We start from the raw sequence: 16,548 nt of genomic DNA, 5'->3' as shown, positions 1-16,548 counted from the left end.
CAGTGGGAGCGTTCCCTAGTACGGGAAACAGCCACAGAACGCACACCGAGGGCAGGGGAAGAGTCTATTCCTCACTGCTGTCAACCTTAAGAAGCACACCTGCTCCTCTTCCTTGTCACAGAATATTGGAGGTTGGGTAATTGAGGGAATCCTGGGGACTGGTGTGTGTGCACATAATTATGACAAGTGTGAGGTGCAGGAAGAATGACGAGGGAGGGGAAATTCAATTCGTCTCCCCCACTCCATCTCAGCCATCTCTGCACAGCCTCAATTCCCCTCCATCATGCCTGCAAGTTTCCCCAATGGGGCAAACTGTGACTTCCCAGAACTGTTACAGGTTGGACAAGGATGCAAGGCAGGGACACTTGAGCTCCTTCCTCGTGTGGCGTGGTCCAAGTCTCATTCAGCCCCCACACCCCCATTAAGTTTGAAAAAGCAGTGGGCGCCCGCAGAGATGTGAAGTCTGGTTCACCTTGAGAGTCAGCTCAGTGGAAAAACAGAGGAACAGCCTGTTCCAAATCCCTAAGAGTGCCGAGAATCCTGGAGGCAGGATTTAGGGTGGTGCTGGTTTCCAAAGTGCTTCCCCCTCCCACAGTTCCTTGAGGGCCCCCAGTGTGTATAATAAGAAAGCAGGTGGCCTGCTTTAACCACAAAAGCAGCAGAACTAGACCAGTCACAGATAAGACAAGTGGGGTTATACTTGAGGGACTCCCTACATATACAGAAAAATATTAGATGACTCAAAGGAAGAAAAGTCTCAAAAGGCTAGATCAAGGCCGTTTCCAGATGGCTTACCTGAAGCCGCTCCATGCCGCAATGTTGTGGATCGTGCCGGGGAAAACGTGAAATTTCGCGTTTTCCCCGGCACGATCCACAACATTGCGGCATGGAGCGGCTTCAGGTAAGCCATCTGGAAACGGCCCAGGATGGAGCATACTTCACGAAACATGAAACGGTGAGAGTCAGAGGGGAAATTAACTGGCTGAAACCCCTGAAAGGGGAGATGGTGTGTGTATGTGTGTGAATGTGAAATCTCCCCACCATTTATTTTCCCCACCTGCTGCTGCAATTCCTTATGGGTCCCCAGCTTGTTCTGGGAAACAGTCTATCTGTAAGTTCTAGTACGGCAGAAGAGGAAGAAAAGTTTTTCTGGTCACTCTCTCCACAAAATGCACTGTATCATTAACCTCTATCCTATCCCCCTCTGTTTGCCTTTTCTCGTAGAAAAGGTGCACCAACCCCTTGATCATGTGAATTCATGCTCAATGCTACTCTCCCGGTTATTGTGCATTTTTATGTATTGACTTCATTTAGACCCTGCCTTTCTCCCCAAAGGACACCCAGATCAAGTTACAACATTCTCCTCTCCTCCATGTTTTCTTCACAACAACCCTGTAGGTAGGTTAGGCTGCGAGTATGTGATTGGTCCCAGGTCACCCAGCAAGTTTCCAGACTGGGGATTTGAACCTGGGTCTGGTTAGAAAATATGTCAAAAGTGAGTTGGGTTGGATTTAACCTGGGCTTTTTTGGGGGGAAAAGCGGTGGTGGAACTCAGTGGGTTGCCCCCGGAGAAAACGGTCACATGGCTGGTGGCCCCGCCCCCTGATCTCCAGACAGAGGGGAGTTGAGATTGCCCTCCGCGCCGCTCCAGTGGCACAGAGGGCAATCTCAACTCCCCTCTGCCTGGAGATCAGGGGGTGGGGCCACCAGCCATGTGACCATTTTCAAGAGGTTCCGGAACTCCGTTCCCCCGCGTTCCAGCTGAAAAAAAGCCCTGGGTTTAACATTTGACCCAACACTCCCTTTAAAATGGTGGTGGTGGGTGCAAATTGTCTCCCCAGTGAGCACGAAGGCAGGAGGCGCCATACATTCCCTCCCTTCCACTCCACACACTTTCACAAGCAGAGAAGGGCTGTGGAGGGACGGTAAGAGAGAGAATGACGACACTCCACGTGCATCAAGGAGCAAATCTGCCTCCCCTTATTTTAAAGGTAAGTATCAGGTCATACGTTAAATACGAGTTGGACTGAGGTTTTCTCAACCCAACTTGCAATCAATGTGTCGTCTAACCATACCCCTGATCGGACACTCTAACCGCTGCACCACACTGGCTCTCATTTCTAAGAGAAGTTAAAATATTTACCAGTGCTTTAAAATTAACCATTCACTCCCAGTGTAATATACCAAGGAAGGCAGTATCTAATCTAAAATACAACTCACCTTTATTTTGACCTTATTAATCAGTTAAAGGACAGACAACCTGCTTTCAGGGCCCAAGCTCATAGTGTTTCTAATTGAATTCCCTCTCCATTGCCCTGCCAAAGTCCAGTCATATTAAGACTGAAATTGCATTTCTAGTGACATTAAAAGAATAACTTGGAATTTAGATGGGTATAGACAAGCCTGTAAAATGTGAGCCTAGAATGTGTCAACTCTTATCATTTATAAAAAAAGACAGAGAGAAAAGAACGGGCGGTTGGAATTCTGCAGGGTCCCAGCCAAATTGCCAGAGCAATATAATCAATGGTTGGTTTTGTCTGGATGCTGATGTGATTGTGAGATACACGGCTCAACTATTCAGTGTGGTAAATGCAATAAGCATTGAAAACTGTCTAGGATGACCTAATGGGAAGAAAGTTACAGTCTGTGTTGTAAAATGGATTTTCTATGCCTTGAATATACACTTCTCAGTTTCAGCTATTTTTCTCCATACAATTTTCCGCTTTGTCTTGTACTTGCAGTATTTTTTCCCTGTAATTTTTCAATTTGTCATGAGTCTTGGTAATGAGTATGACATTCAATCAGAAAGCTGAAGAAAAATATGAAACACAGCAGTCTTTACTACAGTCCTTTGCATTGCTTTCTCTACAGAATATTCTGCAGGGGTTTCCTTCTCGTCTAAATGTGAAGTGCTTGCAAATAGAGAACAAAGTCTTTGCCAGAAGCCCAGTTCCTAGCAGATGAGATGTGACGCTGAGGTTCATGAATACAGCAGTCACTTGAGACAGCAAAGAATCTGGCTGGAAAAGGAAGGAGGTTGGTAAATTGCTATGACGGACAGGACTGGCTCCAGCTCCACCCCTCCTGAGAAACCAACCAACGAGAGGGGGCAGAATGCTGAGCCAGGGACAGTTGGAGTCTGTTGGAGAGAGCGAGAAGCTTAGAGAAGGCAGCAGAGATATTTGCTGGCTGATTACACTCCTGTTCTGTTACACTGAAACGTGCCCTGTTTAACCCCAGTATATTTGTGAGTTTAAAATCATTCACTCCTATGTTCCATCTTGTAAATAAAGTTTAACCCTGGTTGGACTGAAATCATCAGCTCTGGGAAAATACCACACACAGAGACCTCAAACACTCTGGACACATTAAATGGGCCAAGTTTAAGTAAATGGTGGCAGCGTATATATAAGGAAAGTCCCTCTGAGTTCCCTTTCCCCCAGTAGCCCTGGATTTGGCTGGGTGAGGGGAGAGGGCATATGGGGAACTGGCTGCCTGCCTGGTGGAGCCCCTGGAAGAGGAGAGAGGGATCTGGGTCAGGGGTCCCTGCCTGCTGAACTGGAGGCTAGACAGGTGGTGTGTGGTGACCAGCCTTTACCTGCCAAGCTACAAGTGACGCCTGACACAGGTTGGACACTTGTCAGCTTCCCTCAAGTTTTGATGGGAAATGTAGGCGTCCTGGTCTTGCAGCTGTAATGGAGAGCCAAGCTGCAAGACCAGGACGCCTACATTTCCCATCAAAAATTGAGGGAAGCTGACAAGTGTCCAACCTGTGTCAGGCGTCACTTGTAGCTTGGCTCTCATTCTCAAATGGCAGGTGCATGCATGACTGAAGGTAATCCACCAGATTTCAAGCAGTCACTGTTTGAGATAATGCAACCCAAAAGTGGCTTTGTCTCTGAGTCACAGTTTAAAATTTACACACATTCCCCAAAGGAAAACTAAAGTACTCTTGACTGAACAAGTAGTATTGGATAGGGTATGGTCAGCAATAACAACAACATCAACATTTGATTTATATACCACCCTTCAGGACAACTTAGCACCACTCAGAGTGGTTTATAAAGTGTGTTATTATTATCCCCACAACAAAACACCCTGTGAGGTGGGTGGGGCTGAGAGAGCTCCTAGAAGCTGTGACTGACCCAAGGTCACCCAGCTGGCTTCTCTGGATTCTCCAGATTAGAGTCCCACGCTCTTAACCACTACACCAAGAAATCATGTGTGGCAAACCAACTCAGGCACTGCTGCTTTTATGACATACACCATTAATGTTGTTGATTTCTGATGCAAAATGCTGTGCTTCATGGAAGGAATGTCCTAGCATCAGACACAGTCAAATACTGCTAGATTTACACCCCTCAGTAACTCCTGTCGATGAAGAGTATTCACAAGCTGTGAGGTCTGGACTTGAGGATAAATCAGGATAATCCAAATATACAACTATGAACTCCATGTGATTAATAAATATGTGGAACCTAAAGAATCTTAAATGGCCTTAACAGCTACACTGTACAATTAAATGGAAAGATGATTAATGGTGCAATGCTAAGGAGGTCTTCTCAGAATCCTTCCTAAGTCTGCTCAGCTGGACCTCCTCCTAGAAAAGCGTTCTTAACATTGCACTGTATACGTAAGAAAGATTTACTTTGCAGCGTATCAGCTTTGGAGTGTACGTACGTTCCCAGTAAATACTGCATTTGCCATGACCACAAAATGCCATGAGCGATTGCTACAAAACTCTTTCATTGTGTTCTGAAGAGAAAAAATAATTTCTCTGCAAGATGTTTCTCTGCATTCAGAACAACAAGCGCAACAATGGCAGAAGTTGCAGTACGTTTTGTAACACGGCATTTCTCTAAGTGATGAGCCACTCAGCGCTCTGTTAATGCTGGCTCCACAGATCCTTTCCTGGAAGCTAGTCTTTAAAAAGAAAAGAAAATCTCTTGCTTGATGTTGAAAGATATTCCTAGTGTCTGTCAACGGAATGAGGAAGGAGTATATAAACTACAGTTTAGTTTTTGCCTAGGCAAGAGTCACAGACCAGTTCCAAGCCATTTTTCAAAGGAAGGTTAAAGGTGTTTAATACGATTTTTCAAAAAGGGCTCATTCATGATCACACTAACAAGCAAAGGAAGACATTAAAACAATGCTTTCTCGGCCAGACGGGCAGTCAGGGATGGCTGAAGCAACAGATACCCTCTTGTGCATGAGAGGGCAGAACGTGATGAACAGTTTTCAAAGGGGCTTCCCAAATGCAGGCCTTTTCCAGTGCTTTACGAGAAAATGAATTGAGGAGAAAGGGCGGCAAGGAGGAAGAGTGGGGTGGGTGAGGTATACCTGCCCTCTACTGCATACCTTATTCTTGCCCTCTTTTTGAAATGGGAGGAGAAAAAAATGTGTTCTTTTCTAGATTTTCTGTTCCTCGTGAATTTCAACATACTGCTGATAGGTTTCAGCTGGCCTAGATAACAGCAGTCCCCCCCAAACCTCGGCCCCTTTAGGAACCAGAAGCAAAAGAATCCTTCTCTCAATCTCCCAGGCTGTTACCAAACATTGATGGCTGCCATGACTTTTGCTCAGATGAGCAAGGGATATACCTTGATATCGGGTTCCTTCATTTCATAGCAAACCTGAGGTTTGGCATAGACCAGGGAGGAAGCAAAACGGCCCCCTACTTGGAGTCCCTTTGTGTTCCTTTGCCTTGAGTATTGGCAGGTGCAGCTAACCAGGTGTTTCATCCAGGTGAGCTGCAGTAGGAGGACATTTGGGATGCTTGGGGGGCCTACTGATGGCTGCCCCTTCTCTCAGCTAAACCCTATTAGTGGCTGTTAGACCTGAGATACTTTGGTTGTTGCCATTCTGAATTCTGAGCATGCACAGCTGCAGTTTTATTTTTTCCTGAGGATATTCAGGATGGTGGCATGTACATTCAGACAGAGCTGCTTTCTTGAAAAGAAGGGTGCACAAAACCCTCTTTTGTCAAGACAGTGGTGTCTATTATTATATACAGACACTCACATTTATGATATATTATTTCCAATAGCTAAGTGATTTCAATGCCAACACCCAGGACTCCTCCAAGATTACTGGCAAATCGTGCCCACTGCATCTCTTCCTACCCCCATTAAACTTTATCTAAAAGGGATCATAAACTCATAAAGAGATACTAACACACTGAACCCTGAGCATTAGAATAGACACTTTTGTGTTGGCCTTTTATGCCTCTGGGGGAAAAGGGGGCTACAGTAAGTACTGTCACACAGCTGTTATAGCATAGTGTTGGTCGGGCTGCGACTCAGCACTCTGCTGGTTCAAATCCCACAATTGCCCTGAGCTCAGCAGGTGCCCTTGGGTCAGTGACTCCTCTCAGCCCCCGCCCCCCAGGTGTATTGAAGGTATAATAGTCACTGCTCTAAATGGGGCACTAATCTGTCTAGAAGAGCAGCATGTAAGCACTGCAAAATAGTACTGCAAAATAGTAGAGTCCAGTAGCACCTTCCAGACTAACCAACTTTATTGTATCATAAGCTTTCGAGAACCACAACTCTCTTCATCAGATGCATCTACTGGACTCTTTACTATTTTGCAACTACAGACTAACACAGCTAACTCCTCTAGATCTGTTATTATTGTTGTTAGCTTAAACTCTGACATCAATGCTGCTGCTCATCCTTCCCAAACTGAACCCCATCAAGAGATGAAGGATTCTTCGTTGTTTCTTCAGGCATCATTAAGAGAAACTTAATCCGAACAAACTAGCAATAAAATCCAAGGAACAGGAAACAAGGAACATCACTACCAGTCCACCACTCTAACGTCCATTTAACCAATATGCAAGACTGAAACTCTCTTCAGAGATTACACTTACCTTTCTTGGCTTCACTTTGTCATGGTAGTCATACTGAAAGATTCCCTTGTAGCTAAGTCCTAACCACCAAGGAATTCCCTGCTTGTCCTGGAAGAGAGGGGAGAAAAACACATATGCAGAATCAGTACAGTATCAATATTGCCATATTACTAATATAGTAATATAAAGTAGGAGCAAAGTGCATGATTATTTTCTGCCCCTGCACTATGCAAATTTCTTTGGTATATACAGGCCATCATGAAGATAATCTGTTGTTTGGAAGGCATGCTTTATACAATCTGTTCATTAATAGTCTCGCTCTCTTCTTCAGTAACTTACTGTTTGTTCTTTGAAATTATTATGTATTTAAAAAGTTTCCTTCCGTTCATGGGTGGAGGTGAAACAGGATATCACAGCGGAGTCTGTGGGAGAATCCTGGTTTATGGCATGTTATCAATGAAATGTAGCACTAACGTTACTTGATGCTTACTGAACAGTGAAATCTGATTGGGGGGGGAGGGAGTCAAATGGTTGGACTGAAACTGTTTTATGGAGAGAGTTTCAGGTAGGTAGCCATTGCTTGTGCTCTAATGTTATGGGTACAGCTACAGGCTGGTTATTTCTACAGGCTGATAATTTCTTGACCGTGATGTGAAAGTATATAAAGGAGGGGCTGTCTCTCCTGCCATCTGTGTGTTCTCTTAACCTCCTCTCTCCTTAGCCTCGGAAGAGATGCTGGCACGGACACTCACGGCCTTGAGGCTTCTCACATATCAACTTTGCTCTTTCTGCCTAGATGCTTCCTTTTGAACACAGCTGACTTGTTACCTTAAAGGGGTGGGGACTTGAGAATTCACCCGCACTTAGCATCCTATATATGTCTTGTGCTTGTAGGAAAACGTCATTCCTGGCAAGAATGGAGTAAGATATTGAAACTGGCAGCTTATCAATAAAGTTCTTTAACTCATGCAGTGAAGTCTTTTGAGAGTTGCCTGGCAGATCCTAACCCAACATTCTAGTTGCTACTGAACCCAAATCTCATGGTGCTACTGAACCCAAATCTCATTTCATAGAGAAGTGCCTTGTGTTTCATGCAGAAGAAAGACATGAAGAAAGCTATCCTACTCTGCCCTTCACTGTGTTTATTATTTTTAACTGGGGGGGGGGGCAGGGGAGGATTAATAACAATTTTAGAGATTTTAGAAGAATCCTAGAGATTCCATGTGCAATCCTAAAAACACTTCCTGGGAGTAAGGCTTATTCAACAGACCTGAGTAGGGGGTTGGACTAGATGACCCTGGAGGTCCTTCTAAACTTTTGATGCTGTGATTCTCAGCAGCTCTGCTTAGGATTGCTCTTTCAATGGAGCCCATAATCACTTAATTTAGCCCAACATCCCCATATCTCAGAGTACTGAAAAAGTATGGTCACTTCTCTCCAAAACAGATTTGTTGAATTCATTTTGAGAGGAATAAGATACCAACCGTATAGCATCATATAAACGCTTTTCTTTCATGTTTATTACAAAATGAGGTAGATGAGACGTTGGTTAAAAAAAAAATTCTCACCATTCCATAGTCTCTCATTTTGCAGTAAAAATGCCTCATAGTATTACTGTTAGCAGACAATATCACAGAGCAGCACATTTTTGATGACTTTCCAACAATAACTTTGTTACAGGTACCACTCCTGGTTACAATGGCTGGATCCTATAACTCCCTTCTCTGGCAGAAGGAATCTGGCTTCACTCACTCACTTACTGTAAGAGGATCTTAGGATTCAAGCCAAACCTCTTATTTGATAGAACGGAAACAAACACACATTTCTTCCTCTCTCATTTGCGTTCGATAAGCTGATCGCTCGCAAAATACCCATCTTGTATCCGTGACTGAATCATTCAACTCCATTTTTAACTCCTACAGAAAACTGAGCGCTGCAATTTTAAATAGCTTACTGGAAGTAAAATAAATCAGTAAAGAGATCTCTGGGCTAGTAAGACACACCAGGCAGGATCCTGCACGAGGGGCTCTGCTCTGTCCTTGCCTCTGCCTTCCTGCCCATATCCCCCTTTATCCCTGCCCTTGAGAATCTGGGGATCCTCAAGAATGACGTAAGATGCAAGTCTGTGGAACGGGCAGTGCAAATGTAAAGGTGGGGATCTGAGCTCCAAAAGGTTCGCTTATCACGCTCAGAGGAATGTGTAGGTAAGGTAAGGTCAAGGTAGTCCCCTGAGCAAGCACCGAGTCATTACTGACCCATGGGGGGACATCACATCACGACGTTTTCTTGGCAGACTTTTTACAGGGTGGTTTGCCATTGCCTTCCCCAGTCACCTACACTTTACCCCCAGGAACCTGGGTACTCATTTTAGCAACCTCGGAAGGATGGAAGGCTGAGTCAACTTTGAGCAGGTTACCTGAACCCGGCTTCCACCGGGATTGAACTCAGGTTGTGAACCAAGCTTGGGCTGCAGTACTGCCTCTTACCACTCTGCGCCACAGGGCTCTTCAGAGGAATGTGTAGGTATTCTTTTTCCTTTTGTTAACAATATCCTGTGACTATCTTTGGTTGCTTTGCCATAGAATTTTTGCAGCATCATGAGTGGTTGTCAAACCTATCCTTTTCAATACAACAATCTCATTCACGATTTGGGGATGAAATGTGTTCATTTTAAATCCTTTGCCTTTCATACCAGCTCGTTTGTTCTTATTTCATCTTTTATTTTTGTGTGTCAAACTGCCTGTAGCTTGAAATCTTCCAGAGCTGGCCTTCACTGTGTGATTTCACATGGGCTCCTTCTCCACAACTGTCCCCGAGGTCTGGATTTCCCTCCTACTGGAGACTCAAAAATGTTCTCATTGATAGCCTCCAGAAAACAGGTTAAGGCAGTTCTTTTATGGAGGGCCTGTGAGGGGGTTCAATGACCCATTTGCTGATTTGACAAGTTATGTTTTAAAGATTCTGTTGATGTTTGTTTTCACATTGCGGTTGCCTCTAAGAGCCAAGCTACAAGTGACGAATGACGAATGACATGAATGATCACATAGTGGAATGATCACACAAGTGGAGCACAAGTGAACAGGGAGGAATACACGTGAGTCTGTTATTTGCTGTTCAAGTGTCATTCGTCACTTGTAGCTTGGCCCTAAGGCGTTAGGATTCTAGGTTCTATTTGGATAAGGTTGTTGGATGGATCTTAAGCACAGCTTTTATTTATTTTTAAAAATTTTGTTTCTCATTGGTGGGATGCAGCAATTTAAGAGTCCAAAGACTGAAGATCTTTCTCATGTAATCCTCTCCAGAGTAGTCCTTGCCGACAATGGGAAAGTTGATACCTGGCATCACAGAAGCCAGTGGGTCAGGGGGTCCTAAGCTGAGAAGGGAGCAAACATGGCCTCCCCTCCCTCTTCCTTCTGTTCCAACCTCAGAAACAAAATGTGAGAAGTCCCATCCCATCCCAAAGACGAAGCGAGGTGCCTCTCATGTTGGACTTAGTAAATGTCTTATCAGAGACACTTCACCTGGCTTGGGTGTGTGTGTGTGGAATGTCTTGTACATATATTTTCTGTATTTCAGCAAACAAATATTCAGTCTCCACTTATTATGATGATAAAATGGCTTTTCAGTTTATGGACGCACATGATCAGAAACTGTTTTTGCCCTAGCATTTACTGAGAAGACGGGATAATATTGTTAAGTTTACCAAACTTAACAGTTTATTTATTTAATGACTACATGAAGGTATGATTTCTAGATCTACAAATATAGATGCAATGAATGTATTTTTGCTTAAGAGTATAATTATTTACAACTATATAATTAACAGCTCAGTCCTAAGGGGGGCACAAAGCACTCTGGAAGCCAACTAGGAAATATGGTGTATCCGTCTGGTCAGCCATCATAAACCCCTCTTACGATGATGGGTTGCTTTGGTGCTGCTCTGCCTGGGTTACCCACGGGGTCGGGGGGGGGGGTTGGGCATGGTGGTCAAGTGCTGGCAGATCTGGAGTATAACCCCTTGTGCTGGCTGGCCAGGAGGTGGAGCGGGGGGCAGGAGTTAATCATCCTAAACTGTTCCCCCTCGCCCTACACAGACTCCGGCCAAGGCACCCATTAGCTTGGTAAGTAGAGGCACGGCACAAGGCTCTGCCTGAGGGGCCTCTGTTCTGAGGACTTAGAGCAAGAGGCAGCTCAACAGCTAGGTGGTGGGGAAAGAGCGCACGTTGGGCACGTTGCGAAATTGGGCTATCACTTTGCACTCTGTGGAGAAACGCCATTCTGCTGGCGAATTTAACTTTCTAGGTGCTGCAGGAGGGAGGGGCCAGTTCTGGAATGGAATTTGATTGGAGGGAGAGCGAGTCAGTTGGTGGAGGGGAGTTGAAAAGTTGACAGTTGGTGGCTGAGGAGAGAGAGGGAGGGCTCTGAGGGGAGGGGGAGGTTGGAGTGAACACCCCCCCCCCCGGTAACAAAGTATCGTGCCTGCCCTATACAACACCCAGCTAGGGCACGAGTATAGAGAAGGAGGGAGAGAGATTAGGGGGTTTGTTTGTTTTCCCTTATGTTATATGTTGTCTTCTGTTCACTGCATACTTGTCTGGGTGGAGTTATGATCTTTATTAATTATTAATTCGCCATTCTGCTGGCGAATTTAACTTTCTAGGTGCTGCAGGAGGGAGGGGCCAGTTCTGGAATGGAATTTGATTGGAGGGAGAGCGAGTCAGTTGGTGGAGGGGAGTTGAAAAGTTGACAGTTGGTGGCTGAGGAGAGAGAGGGAGGGCTCTGAGGGGAGGGGGAGGTTGGAGTGAACACCCCCCCCCGGTAACAAAGTATCGTGCCTGCCCTATACAACACCCAGCTAGGGCACGAGTATAGAGAAGGAGGGAGAGAGATTAGGGGGTTTGTTTGTTTTCCCTTATGTTATATGTTGTCTTCTGTTCACTGCATACTTGTCTGGGTGGAGTTATGATCTTTATTAAATTTTGTTGATTAATGAAGGGATGAAGACCCTCTCTTCCACATAGAACCCCAACTGCTTGTGTCCGCTAGGAGAGGAGAGAGAGAGGTCAAGGAATACAGAGGGAGGTTAGGAGGCTGTCCCGCCTAACCGGAAACCCATACAGGGACAGTGGTGGCAGCAACTACCTGGAGACAGCAAAGGGAGACAGCCCCTTCAGGTGCCTGGCCAGAGGCGAAAAAGGAGGAGTAGGCAGAGCGGGGTCTTCCAGTGGGAGGAAAGGCCCCAGATTTGCCACACACACTCCAGAAGAGAGCTAAATCCAAAATGTCTAACGAATATCTTGCATTCAAGTTCCGTAACAGGTAACCCCTCTCCAGAGTCTTGGCTCAAGGGGGTAAGGCGGCACGGACAGATAAGGAGCTGGGGAGCCAGCTGCCTCTGCCCACTCATTCACACTCCCCCATTCCCCTTGCATGTGGACTGGCACCTCCCCCCAAATACTAGCCTCCACAAATGAGGCTGGTGGTGGCATGAGAGGGTGGGGGGTGGCGCCTGCCCTTGAGGCACCACGGCCCATGCCTGACAGAGGCAGCCACACAGGGAACTGTGCTTGACAGAGCTCCCTCGGATGGGGTGGGGACGCTAGCAGTCCCTGCCAGGGCGGTGTGCAAACGCCCTTGACCGCCCTCAGGCAGAGGAGAGAGCCCGGATGTGGGTTGGAGTGACTCGGTGTTGGCTCTTGTATCTTCCCTGAGAGGGCAGCCAGGCAACCCTTGGACTGTTTCCCTCACAGGATCAGAGCTCAGAGCAGTCACAGCAGCAGCAGAAAGGTCTGATGCAAGCAAAGAGCACTTCCTCGCCAGAGGGGTGTCTGTCATCTGGTTGCGGGCAGCACTTGCGTTGGTGGGGCTGCCGCCTCCCCAGGGCCACGGGCACTCCCCCAAGACCTGGCAGACCTGGCTGTGGCTTGCGCAAGGCTGAGCTCCTTGTCCTCACTGCACAAGTCTCTGTTTCCCTGTCAGGTAGATGGCGACCCGTCAGGGAGGAGCTTTGGAGCATGGCTGTTTCAGCCCCTGGTAATCCTCTAAGACTGCATTTCCAACTGAGCTCCAGGAGTGGTTCCCCAGGAAGCCTGCGACTCAGCCTTGCTCCCAGAAAAGCAGCACAAGGGAAGGCTCTCTGGCTCTGACAGCAGTGTGCACAGATGCAGTCACCGCCCAGACAAAGGAAGTTGGCAACCTGTGTCCAGACATCCTCCTCACTTTTGGCAGTTCAATAAAGTCTGTGTTGTATAACAATTCTCTCCCTGCCTGTTTGGTTGACTGTCGATGACAGAAGCTCCGTGCCCATCCCTGACCCAATTCCTGCCCCCATCTTTCACTTGCCCTTAGGGCTGCCCCTTCACACATCCCAGAGGATGGCCTCTGGCTCTGGGCTGGTAAGGATGGGGTGGCCCTGAAGATGTTCTGCTGCAAACAAGAGCAGGGTCCACTGGTACTTGGGCAGCTGCAGCCCCACTTAGCTTCCTCTCCCCTTCTTCTCCCTCCAACACACTGCTGGGAGTGGGACGGGACTTGGGAGTGTTATCTGTGTGTGTCAGCCCAGGGTGAGGTTCTAAGGAGGTCTCCCACTCTCCCACAGCAGTGCTGCTGTCAGATAAGCCAGGCAGGTGGGATGCGCATGGGGGTGGGTGGGATGAGGTTGATGCAAAGAAGTGAGGATTGTGGTGCCACGTGCCAGCCAAACCAATGGATCTCAGGGACACTGGCAAGGCCAGTCCACTCTCCCTTTTGCTGTTTTCAGAGGGGGGGGGGAGGTCAGACCCAGGGCTTTAGCTTGCCCCCCAACCTACTGAGGCTCACATGATGAGCACCAGGTACGATATCCCAGCGCCTTTCCAGTGAGCCATGCTGATCAGCATCCTTTTTCTGGCCCCAAGCAGTTGCAGGTGACGTCAGAGTGACAGAGGGGTGTCCCATCCTGCCCGGCGTGTCTCTTGGGAGCAGCCTGTCCTAGCTCTGCGATGGATTCCACCTCAGCCATGGAGTTCTTGGTCCTGCTTACCTTTCTGGTTTTGCTTCTCCGGAAATGTGGTGCATGTATCTCGGTGAAGCAGTGGCTGGGGTTGAGAGCAGGAAGCACTCTCGCTTCCCGCCTGGCCCTGGCAAGCAACGGGGTGGGTGCCCTGCCCTGCTGCACAGGTGTGGACCTCTCGGGGCATGGGCCTGTACTGGGGAGCAGCAAGTGCGAGACCGCGAGTCACTGTGCCCTGTGCACCCTTCTCTGCAGAGGAGGGCAGTAGCATTGGCAGCGGTGCTTGCACCCTCTGGATTTGGTCTGCCTTTGCCTGCCACTCCTGGGGCTGTCAACTGCATCTGCCCTGCAACTGGTGGGTGCTTCTGGGGTTTCCAGAGAAACGAGAGAGTGTGTGCTGCTGGCTGTCGCTGGCGGGGCTCGCCTGCCAGTGTCTCCGCCTCCCAAAAGTCCTTTGGGAGAGAGTGAGTGGTGCCAAAGCCGGATGAGTGGCTGGCCACCTGTGCCAGGGCAAGCCTGAGAACTGCACCGTAAGTGCCAAAGATTAATAAGGTTGCCATTCAAACCCCCCTAAGAATGCATTTTTATTTATTTTATTTATTTATATTTCAATTTGTATACCGCCCATCCCCAGGGGCTCTGGGCGGTGAACAGTTAAAATCGATAAAAACAAGAACTAAAATCAATATACAAACAATAAAACAAATTAACAAAGTGCAGTGGTGGGGAGAACCCTCCCCCACCCCAAAGGTGGGAGGCCGACATGGCACCGCCCCCTTCAATCACCGAATTTTCTATACATTGCACCATCCAATTGTTTACCACAAGTTTTCTACAGTTCAAAGTGCATGAATATAAAGTTATTAAAGCCCACACAGTTTTTCATTAACAAGCAGTGCAAATCATATCTCAGACAAGCAGTTTATTTAAGCTAAGACTTTCCTGTTGGCACATACCTTGACTGCATAATAATGGACTCCATACGTTGGGAGGGATTCCACAATGCTCATGTAGCTAAGGAAAGAAGCAGAAAGGCATAGCATGTTGAGGAGGCAAATGGCAAAACGCCTACGGAAGAGAACAAATACATAAACTATATCTAACAATTGCAGTCACCACCAGTCTCTAATCCTAAACAGCACAACGGGATTCAAATCATTTGAGAGGGCACAAAAGCAGGCTAGTGTGACATCCCCAACTTGAGGCAGGTGATAGGGGTTGGTTGGTCAAAAATGTTTTAAGGGGGAAAGGATTATAGACCGTGAACTTCTATAAAATCAAAGGTGGGAGTAACAGGAGACAGCAGAGACCGGTGGAAGGAAGTTGGCCAGGGCTGTGGAGGAGAGAGCAGCCTTGGCCACGGAGGCCCTAGCAGGGTGCAGGGTGCAAATAGGAGCTGCCCGGTTTTTGTTTAAATGCTGTACTTTCATGATTGCTACCAATGTTTTTAATTGTTTTAACTGTTTTTGTACCTATGTACTTATGATGTAAATCCGCTCTGAGCTCGCTCGTGGGGAAAGTGGACTATAAATTAAATTAATAAATAAATAACAAGGCAGGCACCTGCACCGGAGGGAAACCCTGGATGTTCCATTCCATGTTGGGTTCTGGCGAGGCGTGCACAGCTTGGGGCCTGCAATAGGGTGCAGCCGTGCAATGGGTGGTGATGGGATTCCCCTGGGCCTAAGCAGGGATTGAGGGCAGAAGGGAGGGACAGAGCCGAGGCAGGGAGGGCCGTTCCAGCATCTGCAAGGGGCTTTCAAGGAGGTAGCGAGGCAGAATCTGGGAGTACACTGCGGGGAGGGGAGGGAAGAAACTCACTCCCAGCACAGAGGAAAGGCAGCCCTGCTCAAGGAAAGCGGGAATAAAAGTTCCACTGTTTGGCCAACTCTGGCTTTAACATCTTGCATGAGTTACCTGCTCTAACAAGAGACGGAGAGATGCCCCCCCCCCCCGCCTGCCTAGCCTGCTGAGGCCTTCTCGGCTTACAGTGGGCTTGATGGAAGTGTTTTCATAATTTACCGAAGGGTGATTTTGCGTCCAAGCAGGAGAACGTCTTTTGGCGCATCGGCCACATACTGGTTGTGTTCCAGCGTTTCTTTCTGTCCTTGGTATGTCCTTTTGTAAACCTGCTTTGCTACAATCTTTTTCCAAAGAATGCAGTCCAAAGGTGTTAGCGTGCCGTACGGACAGGAAAGTGTGCAGGCTCAGCATTCCTGCCCATATCCACGCCATTCCTTCCACCAACTTCTCATGGTTGCCATTTTCACTGCTGTGCCACAAAAGGGCTTTTTGATGGCTTTTAAAAAAGGGTAACTTCTATAGCACTATAGTGCTATACCCAGGGCTTTTTTTTCAGCTGGAACGCAGTGGAACAGAGATCTGGCACCTCTTAAAAATGGTCACATGGCCAGTGGCCCCGCCTCCTGATCTCCAGACAGAGGGGAGTTGAGATCGCCCTGCGGAGGGCGATCTAAACTCCCCTCTGTCTGGAGATCAGGGGGCGGGGCCACCGGCCATGTGACCATTTTTACTGAGGGTGATTTAAACTTCTAAAAACGCCCCCCTTGTTCCAGCTGACCCAAAGTGACGTCATTGTGCGGTCTTGAGTTCCACCACTGAGTTCCACCACCTCTTTTCCCAGAAAAAAAGCCCTGGCTATACTATTTATAACATTATACCATTTGGAGGTAGAGAGTTCTGTCAC

The 16,548-nt window shown here is 47.4% G+C and overlaps 1 protein-coding gene across 2 annotated transcripts in view; it reads right to left on the bottom strand.

Moving 5' to 3' along the window:
* Window positions 1–16,548, bottom strand: part of FRMD4A (FERM domain containing 4A) — a 222,605-nt gene that overhangs the window by 96,000 nt on the left and 110,057 nt on the right. For both annotated transcript variants that reach the window (XM_054988128.1, XM_054988127.1), the window contains 2 exons: window positions 14,798–14,855; window positions 6,872–6,958 (listed from right to left, as the gene is read on the bottom strand). In XM_054988128.1, coding sequence (XP_054844103.1) covers window positions 6,872–6,958; window positions 14,798–14,855 — 145 coding nt within the window. The remainder of the gene's footprint in view (window positions 1–6,871; window positions 6,959–14,797; window positions 14,856–16,548) is intronic.

The sequence above is a fragment of the Eublepharis macularius genome, chromosome 9 (genome assembly GCF_028583425.1).
Source record: "Eublepharis macularius isolate TG4126 chromosome 9, MPM_Emac_v1.0, whole genome shotgun sequence".
NCBI lineage: Eukaryota > Metazoa > Chordata > Lepidosauria > Squamata > Eublepharidae > Eublepharis > Eublepharis macularius.
Note: the sequence above shows the minus strand (reverse complement) of the source record. Positions and strands in the feature narration are given on the sequence as shown.